This window comes from Streptopelia decaocto, assembly GCF_964273445.1.
Source record: "Streptopelia decaocto genome assembly, chromosome: 4".
Classification (NCBI taxonomy): Eukaryota; Metazoa; Chordata; class Aves; order Columbiformes; family Columbidae; genus Streptopelia; species Streptopelia decaocto.
Genome location: NC_138658.1, coordinates 43,454,685 through 43,481,505, shown reverse-complemented (window position 1 = coordinate 43,481,505; position 26,821 = coordinate 43,454,685). Strand labels below are relative to the sequence as shown.

The window sequence follows — 26,821 nt, the reverse complement described above, 5'->3', positions numbered from 1 at the left end:
CTGCCATTCTCCTAGTATTTACTACCAGACGTAATGTTTCCTGCTTATAGTTTTGCTGTTCTAAACTAAACTGGACTTTATGGGCAGAAAAATTGAATACAGCAGCATTAACAGCTAAGAGGACACACTGCGATTCACGCCCTTGGAACACGCTTCTTTCTCCCCAAAGCCTGCTGTTAAAATATCCATTACACAGTCCACCCAGTTTTACTGTAAGGGTCAAGAAAGCTACATTTGCATTTCTAGCCCCAGCTCAGCTTTCCAAAGGGGCAGCGGCTACAGCGTACCTGGCTGATGTGCATGCTGGTATCACAGGTTAGAGGTCGTGCTGAGGTCAGGTCGTTGGATCCAAGCAGAGTGGATATTATTCCGTTCTGATCTACTTTTCTGATCATGGTCCCATCAACAAAGTAGATTAACCCGTTCTTGTCAATTGCTATTCCTTTATTGAGGAGAATAGAAATTAGTTTCTTGCACTAGCAGTGAATATCTTACCTACCAGTAAGGGTGTAAGTGGCACATTATCTAGTGGAAAATAAGGGCCAAATACATAGTCTTTGGCAGTAGGTAGTAAAACAGCTTATACACATATTTTGCCTCATAAACCAACGTGCAGTATGAGATCTACTCCTGTTGATCGCATTTGCTGTTAATTGATGAGTGTGCTGACGTGGGTCTGGCTTTTAAATTAACCTGAAAAATGGGATAAGTGGGACCAAAAGCAACAGTGATTTTAAAGCTTCACTGTTGCCTGCCAAATGCATAATCTAAATGAGCATTTAAAAATGCTCAATAACCATGAAAGCCAAATAATTCCTAAAAAAAATCAACCCGGGTACCCCATAGCTCTTTTTCTCAATGGTCTTTCCAGTTAAAAGAAGTTACTCAAAACCACATTTCTGAGCCAACTAATGCGTTCAGTAATGAAACGTGATCACACCCCCGGCACTGAAATTTTGTATTAGTTTGAAAATTATGGAGAGAGAACTCCTTTTACCTTTAGGGCTCATGAGCGTTGCCTCCACGGCCTTGCCTCCATCACCACACCTTGCCTCATCAAACGGCAGGCACTGCTCCCCTGTTCCTGCTATTACCTCCGCATTTTTGGTCAGGTCTTTTGCACCTGTGAGTGACTTGGGGCGATAAATCCTGCGTGTGTTCGTGTCGGAAACGTACAAATCTCCTGTCACGGGGTCAGTTGCGAGGTAGTACCTGTGAGCTGGGTTGTTGCTGTAAAACGAATTATACATTGCATATGCTGTAATTAACGGCAGCTAACACTGGAACAAGAAGAAAAGCTTTCAATTCCTATGCAGCAACACACCAACAGTTAAAACCAATGGTGATGCTCTAGAGACAGGTAGCACAGGCTGTGGCCCCAAAGCCTTTCTCAGTTTTCGTCTCTCTGCTGTGTCACAGGCAGTCCAGTCTAGACTACTTGTCTTTCTGGGACAGAAGATCCATTTTGTCTGTGATGCTCAGAGGCCCGTCCTGTTCTCTGTCATTAGAGACAGCTCCTGTCTCTGTATTAGGCCAAATCAAAACCACAGAACACAGTGGAGTCTAAAAAATCCCAGGCTTTCTGGGAACCTTGATCCAGTTCCAAACTTTGCAGCAAGACCTCAGCCCTTGCTTACACTTTGTTGCTGTTATCATCCTATCTGTTTTATTATAATTTATATAAGGCTGCTGGGGTGCATGGTTTATATAATTCATAAACAGATAAGGGAGAGTTCATATTATTAGTTCACAGGCAAGAGATAAGACATCCTTCATAAGTATTTGTTTAATCCACTGCTTTCAAAGACGTGATACGCATGATTTAACGCATTAGGAAATGTCATCTTTTCCACCAGAGCACCGAGCAGAGCTTTTCTGTTCTTAACTCAGAGTCATATTTCAAATAACTGTACACATTGGCACAAAACCGCTAACTATGCCAACATAGTCTTTATTAGAGTGAAAATATATATTGCTAACCATTTTCTCAGAAATGTGTACTTTGCCTCTCCACTGGTTCCACATAATTGAGAATTCCTGTCTCTTCTCCCCTGCTGGTGAAAAAAACAGGCCAGGAGAGCAACTTTTGGGTTGATATATTATGATGTAGAAACTTAACCCACTGCAGCTGGGATTTCTGACCTAATTTATGGCACAAAGAGCTGAAATAAGGTCATGTAAATACAGGAGGTAATTTCTGATGCTCTCCTCATGGATTGAAGCAGAGTGTCAGAACAGTCAGTCCCACTTCTGCTGTTTGCAAAAGCGCTGCTTAAACAGATCTACCAGTCTTGGTGATAGCCAAACATCTGTTCGCAGAACGCTGTACTTCACGTTTTGTAAATACATAACTGTGCTAATGTAACACATTTTTATGTATTGCCACTTGGAAAAAGCAACAAGAGACCAACAGGAACAACTTGTGAACAAATTATGTCTTTTAGCAGGGACAGATTTTTATAGCTATCCAATTACAAAAACACAGAAAAAATGTGTTGCATAAATGGGATTTTCTTTGGTTTTAAGACTTTCAACGTGTTGGTTCAGAATGAAGAAACCAAGTGAAGCAGACTAATGAAATCAAACACACGGTGATTAGCAGCTCTTCAAAAGCTCTGCTATAGAGCTGAGTGCTGGACAGCCTGTCTGAAAACAATTAAGTGCAGGCTTAAATTTGTCTGTTAGAAATCTATTATTGCCAATGTGCTAAATAGTTAAAGGTATTTTTGAAAACTTAATTTACACGGAGATCATTTAATGTGATCACTATGAAGTGTACAAATTATTTATACCTCCATAGACTGCAAATTAAATTATACCCATTTACATGATTACTTTGGTCTTTAAGAAACTTTGCAGACACTTCAAATACAATCACATTGCAAAATGTGAAATGTGCAATTAAATTTTATTTCATTGTAATTTAAAATAAAGTCCTTTCTTACACTACTAAAATCTGAAGAACTTCAACTCATCTGACATTGCCTCAGTCATATTTTTCAATTGTTGGAACAGTCATCAAATCAATAACTAAATAACTTACGCCTAATGCATTTTTTCATTCTAAAAATGATTTTTAAAGTGGTTCTTGTCATAAATATGAAAACATTTCTATGTTTCAATTAATTCCAACTAAAATTACAAAGCTCTTCTTATTTGGGATGCTTCTCAAAGTAAGTATTGTATCTGCCTCAAACCAAAAAGATACAGCTGATAATTTAAGGATATTTTCTTATTTTAGTAAAAAAAACCAAAACCAAACTTGGTGCGTGCATAGATTATTATTGAATCAATATGAACTCTCCAATTTGTAACCCTTAGATGTATAATGGTCCCTTTCAGAGTAATACAACAGGCCTAACTTCAGCATTTCTTTTCATGTGAAGGTGAAAAAGCTGAGGTAGCTTTAGCTGACAGGACAAATGCATTAATTCACAGGAGCAAAGCACAATTTGAGGAACTGAGTAACTGTCCAGTGAAAAACATGTTTGTTTTCTAGCCAGAAAACATCTATGCACACTATGCAGATCTCAAAAATAGTACGGGGATAAGCAGCCAAGCAGCTAGAGAGCTGCACAGAGTTTATTCTATTTCATTCTAGCTTGAAATAATATTAAGCTTTTGCGTTCTACCAATAAAAACAAACACAAATACTAAAATCCACGGTCAGTGACTTCTTGATTCGTGCAGCATCACCTAATCCCTGGCAGTAGCTCTGAAAAACATGCGGTCGCATACCAACGTGGGCTCCTCTAAAGACTAATTACTACAAATTACCTTGTTCCGGCTACACCAAATCATAGTAACTGTGCTTCAAATCTAAGTGCACACACGTGTGCAAATGCACATACACAGAGCCGTAATGATTTGTTTCCCATTGCTCTTGCTTATGTTGATCTTTTTAATTCTTCAGCTGTCAGATCATCTGCATTACTCTCCATGCACAGTTGTTTTTAAAAATACTCTTCCTGCTTCAGTCCCCCTTTTCCTCCCATTCACTCTGTGCATTCTAAACAAATGCCCTCAAAGCTGTTCTCACATTTTGCTAAACATTTTTCTAGCTCTCTACGGACTTGGGATGCTGCCATAGCCTACAGATGACCGCCCTGTCTTCAAAGTCCTTCTAAAAATTACTTCTTCCATGAATGCCTATCAGCATTAATCACCCACAGGCAGTGGTGTGTATAAAGATAGCAGCTCAGCTTTGAGATTGAAAAAATGTTAGGTCACTTGTACTTGAGCAAATAAATTTGATCTCCATTGCCTCTCTAATTCAGAGTACAGGCTCCTTGAATCATGGAACCATTTTGGTTGGAAAAGACCTTTAAGATCATTGAGTCCAACCATTAACCTGACTCTGCCAAGTCCACCACTAACCCATGTCCTTGCTTTTCTGTTCTTGCCCCTACTGCAGCGATGCCAGTCTTATGAATCTTGGTGTACTTTAAAATCTTAACTCCCCAAGTTGTGTTATTAGGGGACAATTTCAACTTTCACCATTAAGAGTTCACCTTTAAAGAAACAAACCTGTTAAATGTGAGCCTGGAAAGTCTCAGCATCAAAAGGCTAATGAAATGAACTCACTTGATACTTTTATGATTTTATTACTTACATGCCATTCTCATCATATTTGGGGTATCTGATTAATGAGTGAGTTTTTACAGGATCAGCAAAAGTGCTGCCAGAGAGAAACCGGAGTGACCAGAGACAAGGGGACAGCAAAGGAGGGCACACACAAGCATGAAAAGAAGCCTGACTGCGGACACAGAGTGATGAGAAAAGAGGAACTCGTATCCGAAAGGACGACACAGCCTGACAGCTGACATAACTAAAACATATGAACTCATTATTTTTGAAAAATACTGCTCTTTCTAGTAATACATCTCAGAAATGACTTCTCCATTATAGGCATTCATTTGTTAAAAATGAAAAATGAACAGTTAGAAAAATATAAATCTTCCTTAAGGAATGCTTACCTATGTCTAAAATCTTTATTTCTTGGTGGGAGCAAGTAAAAAAGAACAGAAAAACATTGTTAGAAAAACGTTCAGAAAGGATGTTAAAAGATGAAAAGAAGGCAACATTTACAGTTATCATTAGTGAAGCGGTGAACGATTGTCTTTTGTCCACTCATGTCAACTATGTACGTTAACTCTTAAAATCCACAGAATAATCACTTTGGGTAGATGAAATTCTCACAGTTCAGAGAAGCATAGCTAAAATATCTTACCAAAGGTAGAATTTTTTCACTTAAGTTTTAAATACTTTTTCAGAAGTTTTAAAACCTTTTGACTCAACTTCTTTTGTTCCCAAAAGCATTGGGAAACTCTGACTTACGCAATGTCAGAAACCTATTCCGTACTTCAGTTTGCACCAGTAATTCACAACCCCAGAAGTCCGAGATGAGAAAAACCCCATACCTTAGCTCCAGAACACTGGTGACATTTCCAGATGGGAATATCCGCCGAACGTAGTTGAAATCCCCCACGTAAAGGCTGCCATCTATCCCGCAAGCTAAGGCAACCGGAGCCAATAATTTGTTGCCATCAGCTTGACCATTACAACTTGGACAGGAGATGCTGCGCCGTCTTCCATTGCCCATAATGCTACTGACCACTGGGGGTTGCTGAGATATAAACTGATTTTCACCATTTCCTTTGTAGAGAATTCCTGGCAGATAATATGAAAAACACGCAAAAAACCCAAACTTTCAATGTATGTACATAAAATACACAGCTGTTCCAAATAGTCTTTTAGTTGATTAATATCACTTAATGGACTTCATCACCATATTTTCTCTCACTACAAGAGAACTTTGTTAAAACTTTGTTATATTTACGTCAGACACATGAAGCATTATTTTATCCACAAAAAGTAGTAGCAACACTAAATATACTAACATTTCATACCCAAACAAATTTTCAGTCATGCTTATTTTTAACTGTTAATAATTTTAAGTTATAATTCAAAATAAAAATTCTCATGTGGAAGGAAACTCAAGGTGTACTGAATAAACTCAAGGTCTGTGTTCCTAAATTCTGACAGTTTTGAAACTCCCCAGAAATGCTTGAAATTCTAACTGTGCCTGTACTCTAAAAAAAGAAAACAATATATATTTGCAAATTGTATTCCTAAAGTCCTAGTATAACTAATTATGAATGTGGTGTCAAATGTAATCTAAAGTGGATTACTGCTGCAAATTGTAAATATTAATTAAGGAACTACTTCAAGAAGTTGGAGATTGCCTCAATTTCACATTATAAAACACTCTATACCCCGCTCACAATAAAAATGTACCTCTGGCAACAAAGTCTGCCTCAATACCATGTCTGCAGTTATAGGCAGTTATTAAAAATGTCAAAACAACAAAAAAAATGTGGTGCCAGGCCAACCTGCCTCTTAAACTTAATTCTGCTTTGAGGTATGAAAGGAACAATAATTTCATGAAGACAAAGCAATGTGCCAGCAGTATTTTTCTTCCTTATAGCCTCCATAGGAAATCTGAGAAGAAAAATGCACGCTTTATGTTAAATCTTCGGTCTTAGGAAAAAAAGTGTGACTTCACAGTGTTTTAAAACGTTGCCAGGTCCCTCGTTATTATCTCTCTCAATGAATCCGCTGAGGTGTATTTTACAAATGGTCAGCCATTATGGGTATACTCGTAAGTCACAGTATGTCGTTCCATGGTATAATGCGTGTAAAGCCCGTGTCACTTTGTACTTTACACTGATATGTGTTTTATTGATTGTGTGCCCAGAGTTTCAAAGGCAGCTTGGGGCTGAAGGATACATTTCTCTTGTGAGACGCTTAGAAGAAATTTAAGATGTATTCCTCCTTCTCTCCCCACTCACACAATGCACCTTTTATACTGGAAGATATGAGTAAAAAATATTTTGTTTTCCTCTTTAAATGTTTAACATGTCTTCACTACTTTTTAATGTTCTAAAATTTAGGAGATTATAAACGTAAAACCAATATACATGATAGAATCGGGAAGAATGAAAATGGTTTATGGAAACCTAACGGCAAGTAATCTAAATAAGTAATCTAAATCAAAAGAGGGAGAATGTATTTTTCATGAATAGTTAAAGCCAGAATGCATTAACAGTATACAAAATCCCCTCTCCTATGATTACCTCATTTATGACAATCATGGCACCATAATTTTGCCTGAAATAGCTGAGTTCTATAATTTTCATCAGAGGAATTCTACAAGTCAGCACAGTGCACTATTGCACCTGATTTATTCTGTCATTACCTTGAAAAATTGGTCCTTCACATTTCTCCTCTATTATCACAGACTAAAAGATGTACATTAGACTGTTTACCGCAGTAGCCTGGGATGTCCGTACAAACTCTGTCTACACTTTCTTCTGAATAAATTTCTCCAGCGCATCCGCCTTGTCATTACAACTCTCCACTTCGTTTATTCAATTAGACACACGTCACTTTGAAAAGTCATTACTTGTCAAATGTACTCTTGAACATAATTTAAAGCCACCATCTATTTGCCTTGTGAACAGAACCAATCTTATATATATATTTATAATTATAGCTTTTTACATTTTCAGATGGATTACATTACAATAATTTGCACAGGGTTTTTTTTGACATTTTAAATTAGGTACAATGACACTTTTTCCCTTGATTTGATTACCTTGTTTTTCTACCCGTCAGAAGCAATACTTTAGGCGGTGACTAGCATTTCACACAAAATAAGCTCATGTACTACCAGGAGACCTCAAAGGGACGCCAGGTAGTGCAGAAGTGGTATTCTTCCTACTGAATTACTACTGGGCTCCTTCTTTGCATAAAAATCCAGTGTGACCATCTCCACCTTGAGCTGTGCCGCTCTGCTTATTTCACCTTTCTCACACATTGCCAACAAATTTTTCCAAATAGGCACCGTTCAGTGTTAATCTGGGGCTTCCTCAGCATGACACCCTCCACACAGCTGCTAAGTAGCACGCTGGACAAATTTACCTCGATGCCAAGGCACAGGCCTTATAAATATGTACTGCTCCTCATCTTTTCACTGAAATTAAGGATGACCCTCTCACTAGTGACTTGACTCTGTCCTGAGAAACAGGGACACAAGTGGCCCCCACTGACTCAGGGCAACGTTTATCACGCTCTGTGTGCCGAGCTGACCCCAGCATGCTGGGAGTCCTGGTTTTGGCTGGGACAGAGTTCATTTTCTCTCCAATAACTGGTATAGTGTGTCTTTTGGATTTAGTATGAAAAGAATGTTGATCATACATAGATGTTCTGGTTGTTGTTGGGTGATCAAGGGCTTTTTGGCTTCCCATGCTCTACCAGGTGCACAAGAAGCTGGGAGGGAGCAAAGCCAGGACAGCTGACCCAAGCTGGCCAAAGGGCTATTCTTTATATATGATGTCATGCTCAGTAGATAAACTGGAGTTGGCCAGGGGGGCAAATACCACTGCTCAGGAACAAATGTGCTGTTGGATTGTGGGTGGTAAACAACTGCATTGTGCATCACTCATTTTGTACATATTATTTTCTCTTCCTTCGCTGTTCTATTAAACTGTTCTTATCTCAACCTGTGACCTTTCTGTTTTTTTTTTCTTCCCCTTTCTGATTCTCTCCCCCTCTCACTTGGGAAGGCGTGAGTGGCTGTGTGGTCCTAGTTGCTGGCCAGGGTTAAATCACATCACTGAGGAGAACTCACTTCAGGGAAGGATTTAAACAGGAGGAAAGCGTAGGTGAGCGCTTATCCTCCACAAGAGACGGTTACCCATTTGCTAACTGCTCCCATGAGCAGCCGTGCTGGAGCTGGCGATATCATGACATGCAGGGGAACACCTCCTGTATTAATGGATTTAATATTGGGAGTGAAGAGTTCTCAGGCAGGAATATCTCCTACTGCTGTTTAATTTTCACGCAATGTGAAAACTGGAAGTGAAAACATCATTCAAGATACTATTAACGTACAAACAGTTACTGCCAATAACAATGCTGACACCTAAAATTGCTATAGAATTCCTGTCTCCTTAGCATCACTCAATTTTTGAAAACAATTTCAACATTTTTAGGTTGGGTTTTTTTTTGGCATATCTAATACAGGGTGACACTGTTAGATGAAATTATTAATACATATATATTTATAGGAGGAAGAGACATGACATGCACTGTAAAGATCAAATAATTAATCATATGCAAAACATTCCATAATTTCCTTTATTAAAATAACAAAGCAAACATTTGAAAAGTTAGAATGAGATACTTGAAATGCAGGGCAGTTCAGTACTAAAATTAGCAAGACAAAAATTAACTGCTTACCATTCTGAACATCCAGTACATGATGTTTATCCAATGTCCAGCTACCCATGTTGGAGGCATCCAGTTCATATCCCTGCAAAATGGCAGTCCGCTTTTCCCAAAGAGTTAGATCCAAGCAAGACTCATATTCATAACCTACAGACACTAAAATAACAATACATTTCCTTATTAACTATAGGATCTTGTTCAGAAGAAGAGTTTAAGAACTCTGATTTCCTTAAACTACCTGTGTTGTTCTGCAGTGTCAGACTACCTGAAAATCCCAGTGGCTTCCTTAGATGTATTGAAAGACTAAACAGAGTTCCAAAATCCTTTAAAATCCATCTTGGCTTATTAAAATAATTTTAGTTACTAAAAGTAAGTGGATTAGGACGGGTATAGAAGGCAGCCATTTGGTGAAGTATGTCAGAATGCTGCTGTGCTTTGAAGTACAAGGAGGGTGCAGGCTGAATGCCACACAGTGATATTAGGCTGAGGGCTACTTCATGGGGAAGAACTAGATGTGAAAAATGACTATGGTCTCTTTTTTTCCTTTTGAAGGAATTGATTTCTTATAATTCAAAGTTTAGATTAGTATTTTCTACAATATTTTAATATGCAGTGTTACTTCTCATCTTATTCTGCTAAACATTTTCTACTTAAAGGATACAGGTATTTGAGATGTGCTTCCCTATTTTCAAGGCAACAGTGAAAACGCAAAAAAATTCCATAACACACGTACCAACAGCTTCACATAATCCATAGACTCTCTGGTTGTATGCATCAGTTTTATCCCATATGAAAGTGTAAGCCAGATTCGGGGATGCAGGGAACCATTTTTGGAAAAGTCTTCCCACCACTGCCACCATAAGATGAACCTTCATTAAATTAAATGGTATAACAGACTGTGTCATAGTAATCTTCAGAACAGATTTATATCCTGCAGCTCGGGAGCTTAAGTATGATAACTTCAAATCGGTTCCTGGTATTGTTGTTTCTTCATGAAGTACCTATGCATTGGTAAGAAAAAATACAGAATTTGAATGATTTTGACATTAAACAGAACAATGCAGCTCTCATAGAAGGAGGCCTGACATGATGCTGCATGACAATCCAGTAGGAAGTATCATCTAAATCCAGTCTTCATTTAATAATGTAAAATAAATAACACCACCTTTTTTTCTGAAAAGCAAAAACTAAATTCTTCATTATACTGAAGCTGCTTAGTTGATACTTTGTGCTGGAGGATTTCAAAGATCTCTCCTTTATTTTTATGGGGGGAAGGAAGCATACAGGAGAGGGAAAACATTCCCAACTGCTTTTTCCAAAAGAGGCAAAAAAGCATCTTTCATCTAAGTGAAAATAGCCCCTTCTTGTGCTGCCACACATGTCCCAGTTATGGACACATAATAAAGGCAGTAGAGCCGCTAAACACTGCAAAGCTTCAGATTTGGGTTGTGATATCTAATCACTCCTGCAAGAGCAGGAAGGACTTTTAGGTGGTTTATTATTTGCATTACCTGTGGATTGTAGGTACTTTGAACCAGAGCATTCTTCCATTTATTTTGAAGACAGATAAGTAGGATGCCTCAGGGAAAGCTTTTCCATATTTCCTGATCAATATTCACTACTCAGACATCAGCCCACCACTTTCTCATTTCAGAGAGGTGCAATGATTCAATTTTATTTTTGAAAGGTTTCTCCCCTGCTCTACCTTGTCTTTTCCTCTGAGCTGAGGAGCTTTTGTGGGTGATGGATGGACGTGAAAGGTTCCTGCGTAACGTGGATGAAGATAGCCTATACTGTCCTATACTTCAGTCAGGACATAAACACTGACAGCAAGCACTTCAGGTGAACAGCTACCATGTATCCCAGCTTATTGGGGAAAAAAAAAAAAAAAAGAAAGAAAAAAGTATCTAGACACATTTATAAAGATAATGTTTCTCTGGTGGGTAGAGAGGGCAAAGAACGCAGAAACACAAGCCCAGGGCCTTGGTGGTGTAAAAAGAGCCCTCTTGGGGAAACAAATTTGGAAAGCTTTCTTTTACTTTCCTGGCTTCTAGTCCTAAAGTCTGAAGACCAAACAGTAATGAATATTAGTGGAAAGCAGACCTCAGGGAAAGCACTGTCACATATATTAGACTTGAGACTTCAGTGAGATCAAAAGGTGGCTACTAAATAAGGGCTAAGTTAGTCCCTATGCTCGAGAAATCCTTGGACACTTTTAACAACTTCTCAACAACTGACTGTGTTGAATAGGGTCAAATAATGTGGTTTATGCTCTTGAGGAGGGCGAGAGGTGCTACACCATCCTCTATGTTAGCACTTTTGCTGGGATATAAAGAAAGATTTATATGGTAGTAATTATATCTTGTTCCCAATAACAGTAACAAAAAATCAGAACTAGTATTTTGAACTCGTTTTCTGGCATGAATGGTTATTTACATCTGATATATATATGGGCATGCAACTCTTGTTCTCCAGTAAGAATATAACAGAGCTGTAGGAAGTAAAAGAGGAACGGGAAGATACTAGACAAATTAAATTCAGATTTAAAAATTCTTAATTCTTAATCTTAGAATGTTTCTTTTTTACTCACCAAGAACTTGCCGTCACTGAGAAGAAATAACGAGCAGTACCATCACTTGGAAGAAGGCGATGGTGGAATAATTTCTGTTTGTAACTCTAGTCTGCTCTCCCTCAGTCCAACACATGCACTGTGTCTAAGCCAGAGAACAGGCAAATCTTTTCTACACAAACAAATCCCCCTCTGTCTAGAGAAGTGATTGTGGACATACTCCTTTTCTAAGACTTTGAAGAAAAAACACAAACCACCTTGGAACAATAGACAAATTCCTCAAGACATCAGCAGGACTCTCATATAGTGCACATGAAAACTAGTCTAACAGATGGAGGTCTCTGAAAGCAAGAGGAGAAAAAGAAATAATACGCTTGTAACAGGACACAATTTAATGGACTTTGCTGGCCTCCCGTTATGACCACTGCTTCTTTTACAACTACGACTGTGGAAGAACAGTGTTAAACACTTAGGTGGTCTTCCAGTACTCTTGGCTGACACAACAGGCAATAAAGAGGACACCTTGAAGTTTCAATTTCCAAGAGACTCCACTGGGTATTTGGATTACTATCAAATTAGAAACCAGGACACTCACATAGTTCTCAGCGAGCTTTAAAACAAAAACCCAACCCCTATTATTAGTTTCTGCAGAAGCCTCAAACATCTGCTGGAAATCTGACTTATAACTTCCCTCTTTCCATAAAATATCCCTGTAGTAACTTATTTTCTTGAGAACTTTAGAAATATAGAGGTAAGGTTATGCATCTCAATCTCTCTCCCAGAATCAAGCATTACAAAGAGAATTAAACAGTTTAACGTTTATCTGAAAAGTTAAATCATCAGACACAGCAGAGAGCATCCTATGGGAGCCACGACATCACATCAATTGTAAAGCAATCAGGAAAGTCACTGGGTATAAAAGTCACATGGGGAATTGCCAACACAACCAAGCTGTCTGTGCTTTACCTTTTCCAGATAAAGTATCAAACTACCTTCAGAACGCTGAGACCCTAAGGGGACTGAGTTATAGCCCAGCTACCAAATTCTAACGGTCAACATTTTATTTATGGATGATTAAACTTCTTGGAAGGACAGCCATGAAATATTTAACCTACAGGACTGAGATAAAGGTCATCTCAATTTTCACAAGCACAGAGTTTCTTGTCCTGAGAGTTCAAGCTGGTGACTGAGTCACATAAATTGTGCAGGGCTCCTTGTCTCTCGTGGCCAGCGGCACTAATCCTGTCCAGGCTCTGGAATGCTTTCCTGCTCCAAAATACTAATATGATTCAGGTGACATGGTCTGATGGTATTAAGAACTCTGAGTAAGAAATTTAATTCAATTAGGGGGAAAAATGCTTGCTGTATTACCGTGATTTTTTTTTGGCACAATGAGCAACTTCAATAGAGGGTTTAAGAACAAATTTCACGAATGAGTGCAAACTTTAGTCCTATGTCAGAAAAAGGTTCTTCGCCAAGAAGCAACAGCTGACCTGCTGCATTAAAATGTAACGTCGTCACGGTTTGAAAGGGGTAAAGATGGCTTTTTTAGACACAGGTAGATATTGGCAACTACCGCTATTACACGAATGTTGAGACCAAGGAGTACTAAAATAGGACTTCTTTAAGTAGAAGCTGAAACTTCTCCTTTCAAGATGGAAAAATCTCTTCCCCTTAAAAAAAGGTTTCCCCTAGAATTGAGGCTCTTAAATGAACTTACAAAGAAATAACCTTGAGTTATCAATATAAAGCATTAAGATATAAAAAGGAGGAAATTGCTTGTTTTTCCTATACTTAAAACATTGCTGAGTTACCACAGAGAAGACAGATAGAAGAAAGCCATACACGTGTAAAAACCTAAAAACGGGCCCATAAAAGAATAAATCAAGAGGTGTATATAAAGTTTTAAACAGAAAGCAAAAGAGAATAAAACCAGAAAACCTGCTGGAAGACAAGGATGCATAAATGGAGCTATTTGGCCCTAAGAATAATCTCCATTATTTTTTCAGCACAAACTTGAAGTTTGGAGATTTTAGCTGAGTGAAACTAGGATGCAGCATCCATGGAACACTGGAATATCCAGACATCCTGTTATAGTACCTGTTTAAATTGTGAAATAGGTTAATTTCTTTGCTGAAAATCTGGCCATACTGAAGTTACAAACAATCATTTTTATTAAGTCACTGAGGCCCACATTGCACCCTGACTACTTCTGGGTAAATAGATTTTGCCAGCTTATGTTGTATAGTAATGCCAGTAGTGAGAGAGAGTCAGGGGAGAGGGGAAAAAAAACAAGTGGGCAACCTTGAGCATATAATTTGAAAGAAAACTTTTCAGTCTTCCTACTCCCACCCACTTGAGGTGACAGAAACAAGCAGCTCAGGACCTGCAGAAGGCGTCTTGCAAGTGTACGTAACAGTGGATAATAGAAGTTTAGGAGAAGGAAAGCCTCAAAAACTCAATTTCAGAGTTGCTCAATTGTGACTCACTTGTGGGTTTCTGCCAGACCATACTGCAATATGTGGGAAACACGTTTATTATATTAGGAAAAAGACAGCAACAATATTACCTAACACATATAAGCAGCTCCAGCTTAACCTGTTCTCCCTCATCTGTATGCAGTTTGCTGTCTTGTTCCACACTGATTAATCTCAGCTAGTTAAGTCTACGCAGAGCATGCTAACTTCCAATTAAAAGTAGATAAAGTCATGCCTAAGTAGTCCAAATTTAGTTAACGTTATTTATTACCATCCCTATTGAGTAATGATCTGCTGGGTCTGTGATCACCCCTTCACCTACTGCATTTGTTCTTTCCTCTTGCTTGCCTTCTTTTTTCAGTTTGCTGCTGCTGCTTTGGTACAGACCTTAATTCCCCCTCTGATCAATCTGGGATTCATAAGCCACCAAGTACACTCTTTTGGAAACATTATCTCCAAGGGCTGATGAAGCCCTTCAAGGCATGATGATTCCAGCAGCACATCATTTTCTTCTGTAGTACGTGACAGCGAGCGCTGTCACACCATGCAAAGAGGGTGACTAATACTGACTGAAGGAACATGGGCAACCCTGTCTTTCTCTGTGCCTTCATCCAGTCTCCCCCACTTTAAACTGGCATTGCCTCTTTTTTATGAAGAGATCTACAGCAGTTTCTCCGGAGCTGCACAGACAGTTCTGAATGAAATCCAGTTCTGCCCATCTTTTATCAGAGTAACGAATTTTTGGGGAGACAGACTGTTGAGTATTATGCATTTCCCAGGGGAACCTGACCCTACAGGCTATGGGCCAGGCACAGCTGTGCAGCTCCCACTTGCCAAATCAGGGGATTACATGTGTGATGAGCAAAGAATACAGAAGAAAATACTCCTTGATTATTTTTTTTTTTTTTTCACAGTACCAGAACCATTTTTTTTCATACATAATGACAGTACTACTTTTACCTTGTCATAAACGACCCATCAACACCAACTGCTTAGGATGTGCTGAGAATATGATCTTTCCTTCTGGCTGGTTTTCCAGGGAAATCTACTTGATCCAACAGTCCTGCCTGTCAGACCTCCCACCTCGCAACTTTTGAAGCTGGTAGCCACTTTCAACCACATTTTAAATGACAGTAGGAATCTCTAAATTCAGTTCTTTTAGGGTTTCTAAAAAAAAGGGTTCGGGTAGGGAAGAAGTTGCCAAGTTGTTATTCCTGTGAGACAACGGCTGACTGCAGGCCGTGGGGGAAGGACTGGATGTGGCAGATAGCTGGAATTATAGCAATGGGTGGGAATTAGTAGGAATCCAGACTTATTAGTCCCACTGCTCATGAAAACTTGTTTACATAGATGATACAAGTGCTTTTTGAAAATATGTATTTTTTTTGTCATTCTTCTATTATTACTTTTTTCTTGATTTATACCCCATCCATCTAAGCCTTTTTGCATCACTTCAGAAACTGACTCTATCGTCTGCTGCCAAAACAAGTAAATTAGAACAGTTTCTCAGTGGACTGCATTTTGCAAATATTTTCTTTTAATTGACTTGTAGTTATCAAAGGCACAGAAATGATAGTGAAGATAAAAGCAACGATTTTCTAGCACAGTCTAGATTTGTATGGGTGTTTAGTTGTAATTTCCTTACATCTTTACTTTAAACCTGCTCTTACCGTCAACTGCTTAATGATTTTGCTCTTTTCTTAAGAGGTCTGCATGAAAACATTTGAATACATTTTCTATGTGTCCCTTGAAGAGATAAGGACATTTCTTAGTGAATGGGAAAAAGAATTCTCTATGTAATTATGGCATTGTGAAGGTGAGAGAAAGAAAAAGAGAGAGAAAGGAGAGAGAGAGAGAAGGGAGAGAGAGAGAGAGGAAGAGGGATGCAGAAAGAGTACTGTTTCACTAGGAAAGGTTTTATCAGAAATCAATAATGAGAGAAATATTACTTCTTGAAATGCAACTTTGCTTTAAGAGTTAAGGAAGACTACATTAGTAATTAGTTATTTGAGATAGAGGAATTATTAATACATTTATGTTAGAGAAAAAAAACCTCCAGTCACAGCTTTTTCTATTTAAAGCAAGGTTTTGATGTGAGTCTTACTTTTGGTATTACAAGTTCTGAAGAAGTAGATTACCGCACATGCTCACTGGCTTGTAAGTCTGTCCACAGCGTTACAAGGAGTTCTTTTAGTTTATAAAAATCTGAGTGTCACGCTATTTATCCGGACTAAACAGATAAATTGAACTGTATGGGTCTTTCAGACATAGTGGAAAAACACCTCTCATGTTCAGTTTTGGAGATGTGCTTCTAACAAAAGGGCAGTCAGAACAGTCAGATGTACTACAGTGTGTCCATTTTGATGGGCCAGTGCTTGATGGCTGAAGACGTGATGTGCATTAAATGATGTAAATAAATCTAAAACCAGACATTGGTGTACACCAAGCTTTCTTACTTTTTTTTTTTTTTTCCAGATGAAAGTTTAAAAATCATCCCATAGAATACATAAATTGGCCTGAAAATAATCATGTTGCAAATTCTTAGCACTTAGTCTGAATTATTTTTTCAAGAGTAGCTTGCACTCTTTTTGTTATGGTTGCTTAATACAATATAGCCTGTGATAAAATGTGATTTATTTGAGGCACACCTTACCTGTGTCTCTGGGATGACAGGACTGTCTTCAGGAGAAATTCTAAAGAAGGTGGATAAAGGCGATGACACAATAACAGGGTTTGGCCTTACAAATCCACTCAGATCACAACTAGGAATGTCATTCTCTTCCTTCTTCATGACCAAGGTATCCATGACATAAAAGACATTCCAGGGAATCCAAACTGTGTGATACTGTGTCAGGAACGGCGATCGCTCAAACACCAGGGTCAGGGAGGCACCGCCATTCGCTACCAAGTCAAACCTAGAAAAAAACAGCAGGGCTTGCTAGTCAGCAAATTCCCAAAGCCATCTACAGCCTCCATTTTACTGATTGATTCTTCATTCCACTTCAGTGCTCTGAAGGCAGAATGGCTCTACTGGGAACAACGGAGAAATCAATTAAAATATATTACATAATACCACACTAAGCGAACGGAGAGTTTGGGATGTTGCGTTTAAACTAAACAATACCTTCTACTTCTGAAGTATATAATCAGCACATTTTACATTTGAAGAATGTACTAAGTACAGCTTCGGTCAATTGCTTTTTTTGTGTCTTTTGTTTCCATCATTTTATTTTTACAAGCAGCTCCTCAGTAAGACCTTTGCTGTCTTTACGACTTAGAAGTGTTTCAAATTGCACTTACATTCCATCTTGGCGAGTAATTGTATATCCATAGTCTGGATAGTGCAGAAAGGAGACATTGACTCCAATGAGTGGCGTTCCATCAGCAGTTAATACTTGGCCCCTTATGACGGATGCAAGACTGTGAAAAAGATGCAGGATCAAATTACAAATTTGCTTTTTTTGTTCCCTTTTAAATGAATTAAATCTAGTAGAGCGAACATACACACACATCTTTGCATGGTGTCAACAACCATTAGCAAAAACATTCCTGAGACTCTAACCTTTTTACAAGTTCACATAATTTACACTGCATAATGAATGCCTTGAAATACACAGATAATAATTTTGTTAATATTATTGATTTTACTTTGGTTCCTTCCACCCATACTGAGTTACTAAGACCAGAGATTTACTGAAGAATTTTAAAAACTTATAAACTCTAGATGTTCCCACTGTAAGTCATACCTCTGGCAGACTCTTAAAGAAAAATGTACTTTTCAATTAGTATCAAAGCAATCTGTAAAACTGCAGGGACTATGAAGTACAAAATTTAAAAGAGCAATAAGGAACATTTGTGCAACAACTTTTAATCAACTGCTGTGCCCAAACACATTAATGCTGTTAAATTACTGCAAACGCAGTAGTTCTAGTGTAAATCATCTTCCTTCACTCAGTGAGATCCCAGACACCTGCTTCCTGTTACTGGTTTATTTTCAGGTCATTACTGCTTCGTAGAGCACCAGTCAAACGGTTTATGCAATTATACTGTCGTGCACTTAACAGTTCTATTACATTAATTCATAATTTATATTATTTAGTGAGCTCAGTTTAAAAAGTGCAGCTTTGCTTTTCCTTCTGAAGTGTTTTCATTGCTTTGATGTATTTCCAACTGTGCTAGCCCAAATCAACTGGTTAAATAAAGATTTATTTAATCATTAATGAAGTGCCCTGTTAGAACACAGGTACTAAGCATGGCAAATACCTTCTGTAACCTACCGGCACTGGCAATATGAATTTTACAGGAAATGAGACAAAATAAGCAATTTGATAAATGAAGAGAAAAGGTTTCTGCTGAAAGTCCATGCCATGACATTTGCAGTCGCAGTGGATCTTCTTCTAAACATTAATCTCACATGCTCTTCAATTTATTTCACGAGTAAATGATGAGCCGTGTTCACCTCTTATTAAAAGGACTTTCCCCAGGTATGACATGAGTGCTGTCTGCTCCGATGAGAAAACTGATCCGGTCATAAAATCCTTTGGCAGCTTGCTGAGATGGCGACTGTTGGCTTTGGCTGATAATGTCCTGGGGATCAGGTAGCCCACGGCAGTAAGGCTGGTTTTGGCAAGAACTCTGCAAACAGCAGTCAGGATCCATACAGTCAACGAGCCCATCTGTTGGCAGAAAGTCACACAAGTGAACACACTCTTCCTCCTGCCCCTTTGCATGAGAATGGGCCAGTCAGCTGGGAGATTAAAAAAAATGTAGTTTGAAAGAATACTATTAAATAAGATTTTAATGAATTAACTTTCAGTTAAAGAAAGAGAGTGTCACTGTTTACTGAGCTCTTAAACTCCCATGGAAATCCATGCAAGCTGAATATACTCAGTATCATCTATAAATTAAACCTATTTATTTGATAGTTTTCTAATAACATGTTGAAAAAAACAGAAAATGGAGGAACTCAAGCTCTGTGTACACTGTTAACTTATAAATATTAAACATTACAGGTGGGTCTAAACAGCTTTTATCTGGAGTTATTTGGCTTGTTAGAGAAAAAACCAAACCAAACCAAAACCAAGTAACTCCCATTCTGCTGTTTTCCTGAAGTTTTTTAGCATATCTATGCTGTATGCAGCTTTAAATATTTCACAACATTTATCAAGGTGGACTCATTTATACCTTGGCAGAAAGATTTTGTTGCAAGTGGCAAAGGCCATTTCCACAAGAATTTTGCATGAAAATGTATGAGAGAATAAAATCTGTATTTAACATTTAGATTTTATGCTGAATAAATTGGTCAGGAATGCTGGCCAGTATAAACAAGATTTAAACACATGGGTGCTTTTATGCTTATGTGCTGAAATATTCACATATAATGAGCATTAGATCTGTCACAGCACTGGAAATCTAATTTGGTGAAAGATTAAAATCAAGATCAAATTGATAACTACTAATTTGCTGTAAGTAAAGTCATAAGGAATATGAGCCTGGAAATGTCAGCTACAGAAAATTTCCAGATGAATGTAATATAGTATCACATAGCTGATAATTGTTTCCCCAAAAGAACAGCAAGGCTGAAATAGCTCAAACATTTTATTATTCCATTTGGGTTAGAGAGGGAGCTTGCTTGCTGCACTGAAAAATACACCAATGCAGCACTCGGAGGAAGCCCATGGCTGCTTCTCTCACAAAATCATCTAGCTTTAGAGTAAAACTTCTTTCTGAAGGGAAAAATATAATCCATTTTTGTTCAATCGTATGTTGAAAGAGCGTAAGTAAACAGAGATCTTCTAAAGGTATTCCTCTAAGGACTGCTGGGCTATGTGGATCAGTTAGAAGATTGGCAAAATAGCAAAGGACTGCGATTTCTATTCTTTTGCACATCTAAAATTCTTATTTAACTCAGCTGACATTGAAGTCAGTTCAAGGAAAACAAAAAGGGATGAAAAAGTCATCGTTTAAGTATATCAAAGTTTAAACTTTTTTTAAGAGAAAAGAAATAAGATTTATTTTTCTTGGGATGAGGATATACCAGAGGGTCACGTTCCCATTCAGACAGACCTCGACAGGCTGGAGAAATGGGCTGACAGGAACCTCGTGCAGTTCAACAAAGAGAAGTGCAAAGAGAAGTCCTGCACCCGGGGAGGAACCAGCCCCTGCACCAGGACATGCTGGGGGACAACTGGCTGCAAGGCAGCTTTGTGGAGAAGACCTTGGGAGTCCTGGTGGACGCCACGTTGAACACAAGCCAGCAACATGCCCTTGCAGCAAAGAAGGTGCCAGTGACATTCTGGGCTGCATTAGGAGGAGTGTTGCCAGCAGGTGAAGGGAGGTGATCCTTCCTGTCAGCAGTGGGGAGTTCAAACCTGGAGTACTGTGGAGACTTTGCCCAAACATCAGGAAAACTTTTTTTTACTGTGAAGGTGGTCAGACACTGCAAGAGGTTGCCCAGCAAAGTTGTGAAGTCTCCATCCTGGGAGATATGCAAAACCCAACTGGACACAGTCCTGAACAACCTGCTCTAGCTGACCCTGCTTTGAGCAGGGGGTGGGACCAGATGATTTCTAGAGGCCTTTCCACCCTCAGTCCATGACTCTTGTGATTTTCTAGTCTCATTCTTGTACAATATGAAACCCTTTCCTAGCTAAAGTATTGACCTCCCTTGCTGGTTTTAACTCTAGAAGCCTGGATCAGTGTCAAGGTGGGGGGTACTGATGGTTAACAGCATAGTTTTGGGTTTTTATATCTCTGTATGGTCTCCCAGGCAATATGTGGTGCAGTTGCCAAAGAAATGCTCGAATTTCGTCATTCATCTTTGTTAGTTTATAAAAAGCAAATGTACATCTGGAGTATAGTCTGCAGGTCATAAAACTGCATGAGATTGACACCTTCTGAACTAATCAGCTGGAAATGCATTTTTACAAGCCTCTCCGCTAACATCAATCAGAGAAAGAATCTCATTTTCACCAGCCAAGATACAGGGATACGCTGTTTGTTATTCTTCTGTGGAGTTTATCAGCAACTTGCCCAGGCGAGTGACGGATGGTTATGAATCTGGCTCCTCATAACTTGAGAAAACATTTTTCATCCTTTTGCCGTACTTATGTGGCTAGAGCTATCTAGTACCACTAAGTTGAGCACTCTATTGCACTGTGTGAAGCAGAGTAAAATTTCCTTTCTGAAATGGCTCTGCAAAATTACTGATGAATTTTGTTTAGCCTGAAAAATATGGGACTTATCTCAACACTGTCTTATTGGTTATATCACTCAAATATGATAGTGGAATTATAAAGAAAATAGAAACTCCTACAGTCAGCTGGACAATCATTATCAGTCTCAGAAGGCTATTTTGTGGGGCTTTTTTTGTTCTAGATGAAAGAGGTTCTTCTGTATATGGAAGATGTAATGATTACATTATCGTTTTCTTCCTCAAAAGCTAAAGTCTAGCTGTAAATATCTTGACAGATGTCACTTTTCCCTTTGTTGCAAAATGCACAGAATTGCAATGGAGCATGGTCTGGTGATTATATTTCATATTTGGAGAGATTAATAAAACCCCCAAACCATTAAATGAGAGGTTTCGGCAACAAAGAGGATTCTCACACTTATGGATGTCTAAAAAATAAGATATATTAGTTGTCGTGTTTGCTTTTGAATGGATTCTAAGGAGTATGCATAAAACATGGAAGGAAGAAAAACAGGGGGACAAAATAAGTCCTGGGCACAAGTTCAGCTTGTGTCAAGGGGAGATCATGGCCAAGGACCTACATTAATCACATTATTGGTAAATAAATAGATCAGAAATTTTGGCAACAAAAAATCTCCACAAAGTGCCTACATTTAGTGCCTACAAAGGAAGAATACAGTTTTGGAGCTATGATGCTGGCTGTCCCACAGGACAGTTTTGGTAACTGTGGCACACTAAGACAAGAGGCTGGAAAGGACAGAAAACTGTGTTAATAAACCTCAGTTACCCTCGCAGAGCTCCATTTTACAACAGGCTATAATGAATGGACTCAATTATAGACAGCAAAAATGACTGCCTGTAGGAGCAGCTGCTTGGAAAAGCCACGAAAGCAGAAATAGCCCTTGATTTATTCCTGAGAAGCACACAAGGACCTTGTTCCATGTTACTATTGCAGCATCTCTATAAGCATACCTATAGTCTGCTCAAATTCAACACTCCTGTTGGAGTGAAGAAGCCTAAACTATAAAGTGTTGGGCTCTAAATGAGCTGTCACTCCAGAACGAAATCTTGGAGTCACTGTGGATAATTGCTATGGATATATCAACCCAGCACTCCCCAGCAACCATAGATGCAAACAAAAAGCTGAAGAATAGTGGGAAGTGTTGGAGCAGAAACCAGAGAACACGAGAGCAGGCCACTGCATCAGTCCTAACTCAAGTACAAACCTGACATTTCCTGAGCTTAGGTTATCTTTGTACTTAGTAGCCCTTTTGACATTCAAAACATTCTGGGGCGGTAATTTCTGATGTTAATTAGCATCCTGCTGGTATACCAAAGAAAACGTTCATATTTGTCCTGTTATGATTTTTCGCTAAACATTTGCTATTAGCCACTATCAGAGAAGAGGCCCTGGTTTAGGTAATCTTTAGGCTGAATTTGTACTACCTTGTGACAATGCTTATCAGGAGCAGGCTATCCTAGCCTGTGCAAGTAATTACAGAAATACAGTAGTGCTAAGTATGCTTTGCTTTATTACGGTACTTATTTTCATTTTAGTAATAAAAGAATATTAATAATCTCTTAAATCCTGCTGGTGGAAACCTGTAACTACTCTTAATAATTGGAGAAGAGCTAATAAAAAGCAAACTTAAACAAAGGAATCTGCTCAGTGAAGACCTACCTAAACAGTAAACAGCTTATTCTTTCTACAGTGATGACAAAACATGGGCCATTTTGGGAAAGTATAACAGTGACACGTTTTTTTTCCCAAGTAAAGGTGAGGCTTATTCCACCCATGGACAGCTCTGACTTCCCCTCTCCCCATAAAGTCAGTAGTTTAATTCAGCCTAAGGTCTGCATGTTGCACACGCTTTGTGGGTTGCTAAAATGTAAAGAAAATTCTGTATTTTATTATCCAAATCAAAACCAGGGACAAATAAAGAGTGATCCTTAAAGAGAAAGAAAATGATCTGCAAGACTCTCAGAAATCTGTATTAAAAGGAACATGAGTAATAATCACCAGTACCTAGAAGGGAAAATAATCAAGTACACTTTGATATCATTAGTATCTCCTATGGAGAATATTCCCATTGAGGTCCTTGGGATGCTCATATTGATAGAATTCGAATACTCAGTTCCAGAAAGAGCTGAGAATCAAAGGAACAGCAGACACTGTTATTAATGAATTATACACATATTAATATATGAAAAATATTTTATCCAGTGTAGGATGAAACATAACCACAGTGTATCAATTAGCTAACAACCAAGATAACTTCAATTACATAAGCACTGAGCCTAGTGCGATGTAAATCACACTACCTGCAGTCATCGGTATAAATTCAGCATAAGTGCTCAGATAACCTAATCTCCCACAATAAACAAATACAGCAGAGGCCTCCTTGTGTCATTCCCTGCAGCTGTCTGGAATTTCAATGGCTTGCTCAAGAGATTAGTGGGCTGATTGCACGTACTCTTGGAAAGGGAAGAAACACTGCTGCTCTTTCTAGGTGGGTTTCTGGCAAAGATTACTCTCTTTTTCTCAGTTTTGTTTGGTATGCTTCCAGTTTTTAATTTAATTTAATTGGTATATTTTAACCCTTTTCCTCAGCCACTAGTCAAAGATTGAAGCAAATATGCTCTGTATTGAAGCATATAAATGAAAATAACCACACTGAAAGAGAAATGACAGTGACAAGTAGTGTTACACAGGTCAATCATGGCAAAACAACTGTTTGGCCAATCCCTTTCTTATACATGGCTGCATAAAGTCTGTAAAGGAAATAGTGAAAAAAATTAGACCTTTTTTTTTTCCACTATTGTTCTATCTTCTTGAACTTTCAAGTAATTCTGTCAGATCCTTCTGCTCCAATTCCTTGTTCCTCTTCCCCTTTTCCTCACAAACAGCTTTATTGCTTTCAGTCTGAAGTAGCATCTTCTTTACCCTTTTCTGTTTACGTGCATTGCTGTTCACCTTGCCCTCTTCCTCCCACTGCTCCGTTATCTGCTCTTGGTTCTCCCTCTGATATTTCACGTCCTTCTATTATCTTTAACTTTTACTGAATCTGTTTCACTGGGTTTTCAACCTTTTTTCCTCTACATGACCTGTGGTGGGTTTTTTTTTTGCTTGTTTTTTTTTTCTCCTCCAAGTTGTTTATGCTTTAACCTAGTTTGTACTCCTCCTTGCTCTGTCTTCTTTCATGCCTGAACATTTCTCTTTCTCCCTATGTTCATAATCCCCTGGCCCACCTGAATGTAATTCCCCAAGCAGTGCACCCCTGCAAGGCTATGCTGTGGCCAGTCATTCCTCCCGCTCCCTTCCTACATGCGAGAATTCAGCTTCATGCTAGCTCAGATGGGATGTACCAAATCGCATCAGATTCTTTAGGCCCCTTAAATGTGCAAAACTGACTCAAAATATACAATATGTAAATGAAGAAGGATGACAAATCAAATGACGTGTAAAGCGATTGACAGCAGCACTGTTTTAAGTGTGTTATTTATTTTCCTTGGGAAATAAATGTTGCTGTTTTTTATAGTTCGTGATGTCCAAGATCCAAACTGCAGTTGGGATATGGGAGCAAACAGCCCACCAGCAACAACAAAGGCGTATGTAGTATAAAGCTGAAAAACAAAGTCACAGATGACTTTATCATCATCCAGAGGCCCTTAATGGTGTTTCTTATCTCTGCTCTGAATCTGAAGGTGTTAAACAAAAAGAGCTGATGACAGAAGGGGAAGAAAGGTAGACAATCAAAGCATTATTCTGATCTAATATTTGACTGCATTCACATTTCATCTTTTTTGTGGTTTTTTTTTTTGTGTGATTCTGGAGTCATGCCAAAGTCACAGCCCCTCCACCTTCTCTGCCCCACAATAACGATTGCTGATTGATTCCTTAAGTCAACAGGCCTTCCTGCCTCTTGCTGCAGATTGTTACCTGTCACCTGAATGACAGACTGCGGAAAGCAAGCCAAAAAAAAGACGACTTCTGGAAGCATCCTGTCAGTTATCTGAGCATTCACAGGCTGTGGAGGGATAAGATCTCTGTAGACTGGGCAACCGATTCCTTCCAGCAATAGCATCATGGGTCAAAATGTAAGCTCCCCATACGGCCTTTTCTCTTGGGATAATTTCCTTGTGAGGTCACTGAAAATTTGAACTTTATTTTTTTTCCCCTCCACTACAGTTCACTGACTTGAGACTATGTTTTATTCCAGTAAAAAAGAATATTGTGGGGAACCTAAGGTGACATCCACCATTTTCTAAGTACATCTCTCACCTATCATAAACATCCTGTAAGGTTTTGCTGATGTGCTACATAAAAGCACTGAAAACGGCAGTGTATTCTTACAGGCGTAAGAGCTAGTAAAACACGTGTATGGTTCTCATGGCAGTATTTAATGACCTGACTGTAAAATCTCTGTTCCTCAACACATTCTCCCCAGTGTTAAAGATCCAGTTGGTATATCTTACCTCCTTCGTTGTCCTTACTGTCAGTGCAGAGAGTTTCCATGGCTACGTCACATCCCGCTCCCCTCCATCCCGGCTGGCAGACACAGTGCCAGCCGTTCTGGTCCAGCGTGCACCTCCCGTTGCTGTTGCACAAGCCAGGGCAGCCCTCTGTTGAAACAGACAGAGAGGAAAAATCACAAGTGATTTAAATACTGCGATTATATAAAATGAAAAAAAATTACAAACAAGGGACGCTTACTGGGAACAGGCCTTAAGAACAGCACAAATACTGTAATTGCACATGGAGTGGAACAGCAACATTACCTGGGGAACATAATTCTTAGCAAAGTGGCATCTTTGATTGGCCTGACACTTGAGACACCACTTACCTGTACAGGCAGGAAATAAATGCACCAATCCTCTAAATACCTGCAGGCCAGACAAAATTAAGTTTGCTTTTTAATTTTTTTTTCTTTTTTCCTTTCCTTTTTTTTTTTTTTTTTTTTTTTTGGCAAAGTAACAAGAGGTGAATGCATAGTGCAAATACAGCTGTGTAAAACCATACGTTTTTCTGTGTTCATAGAACAGATCATTATTTGCTCTATGCAGTATTGGTTACTTACTGGCACAAAGGTATAAGCTCCCTGTTACTATGATCAGATCCCTCCAAATTCTTAAGTAGGAAAATGGGTATGATTTTAGGCACATAATAAAAGAGAATGTCAACTTTATCTGGTCTCAGAGTTGCCGTATATTCATGTGAAATTACAGTGCGTTAAATAATTGCACAAAGTATAGGCCAGTTTTAATGACTATACTTTATGCCAAAAATACATT

The 26,821-nt window shown here is 38.7% G+C and overlaps 1 protein-coding gene across 5 annotated transcripts in view; it reads right to left on the bottom strand.

Annotated features, from left to right (window-relative positions):
• Positions 1-26,821, bottom strand: part of TENM3 (teneurin transmembrane protein 3) — a 319,771-nt gene that overhangs the window by 35,991 nt on the left and 256,959 nt on the right. For all 5 annotated transcript variants that reach the window (XM_082051699.1, XM_082051700.1, XM_082051701.1 and 2 more), the window contains 9 exons: positions 26,006-26,152; positions 18,797-19,013; positions 17,638-17,757; positions 16,991-17,252; positions 10,025-10,292; positions 9,304-9,447; positions 5,421-5,670; positions 998-1,230; positions 288-442 (listed from right to left, as the gene is read on the bottom strand). In XM_082051699.1, coding sequence (XP_081907825.1) covers positions 288-442; positions 998-1,230; positions 5,421-5,670; positions 9,304-9,447; positions 10,025-10,292; positions 16,991-17,252; positions 17,638-17,757; positions 18,797-19,013; positions 26,006-26,152 — 1,796 coding nt within the window. The remainder of the gene's footprint in view (positions 1-287; positions 443-997; positions 1,231-5,420; positions 5,671-9,303; positions 9,448-10,024; positions 10,293-16,990; positions 17,253-17,637; positions 17,758-18,796; positions 19,014-26,005; positions 26,153-26,821) is intronic.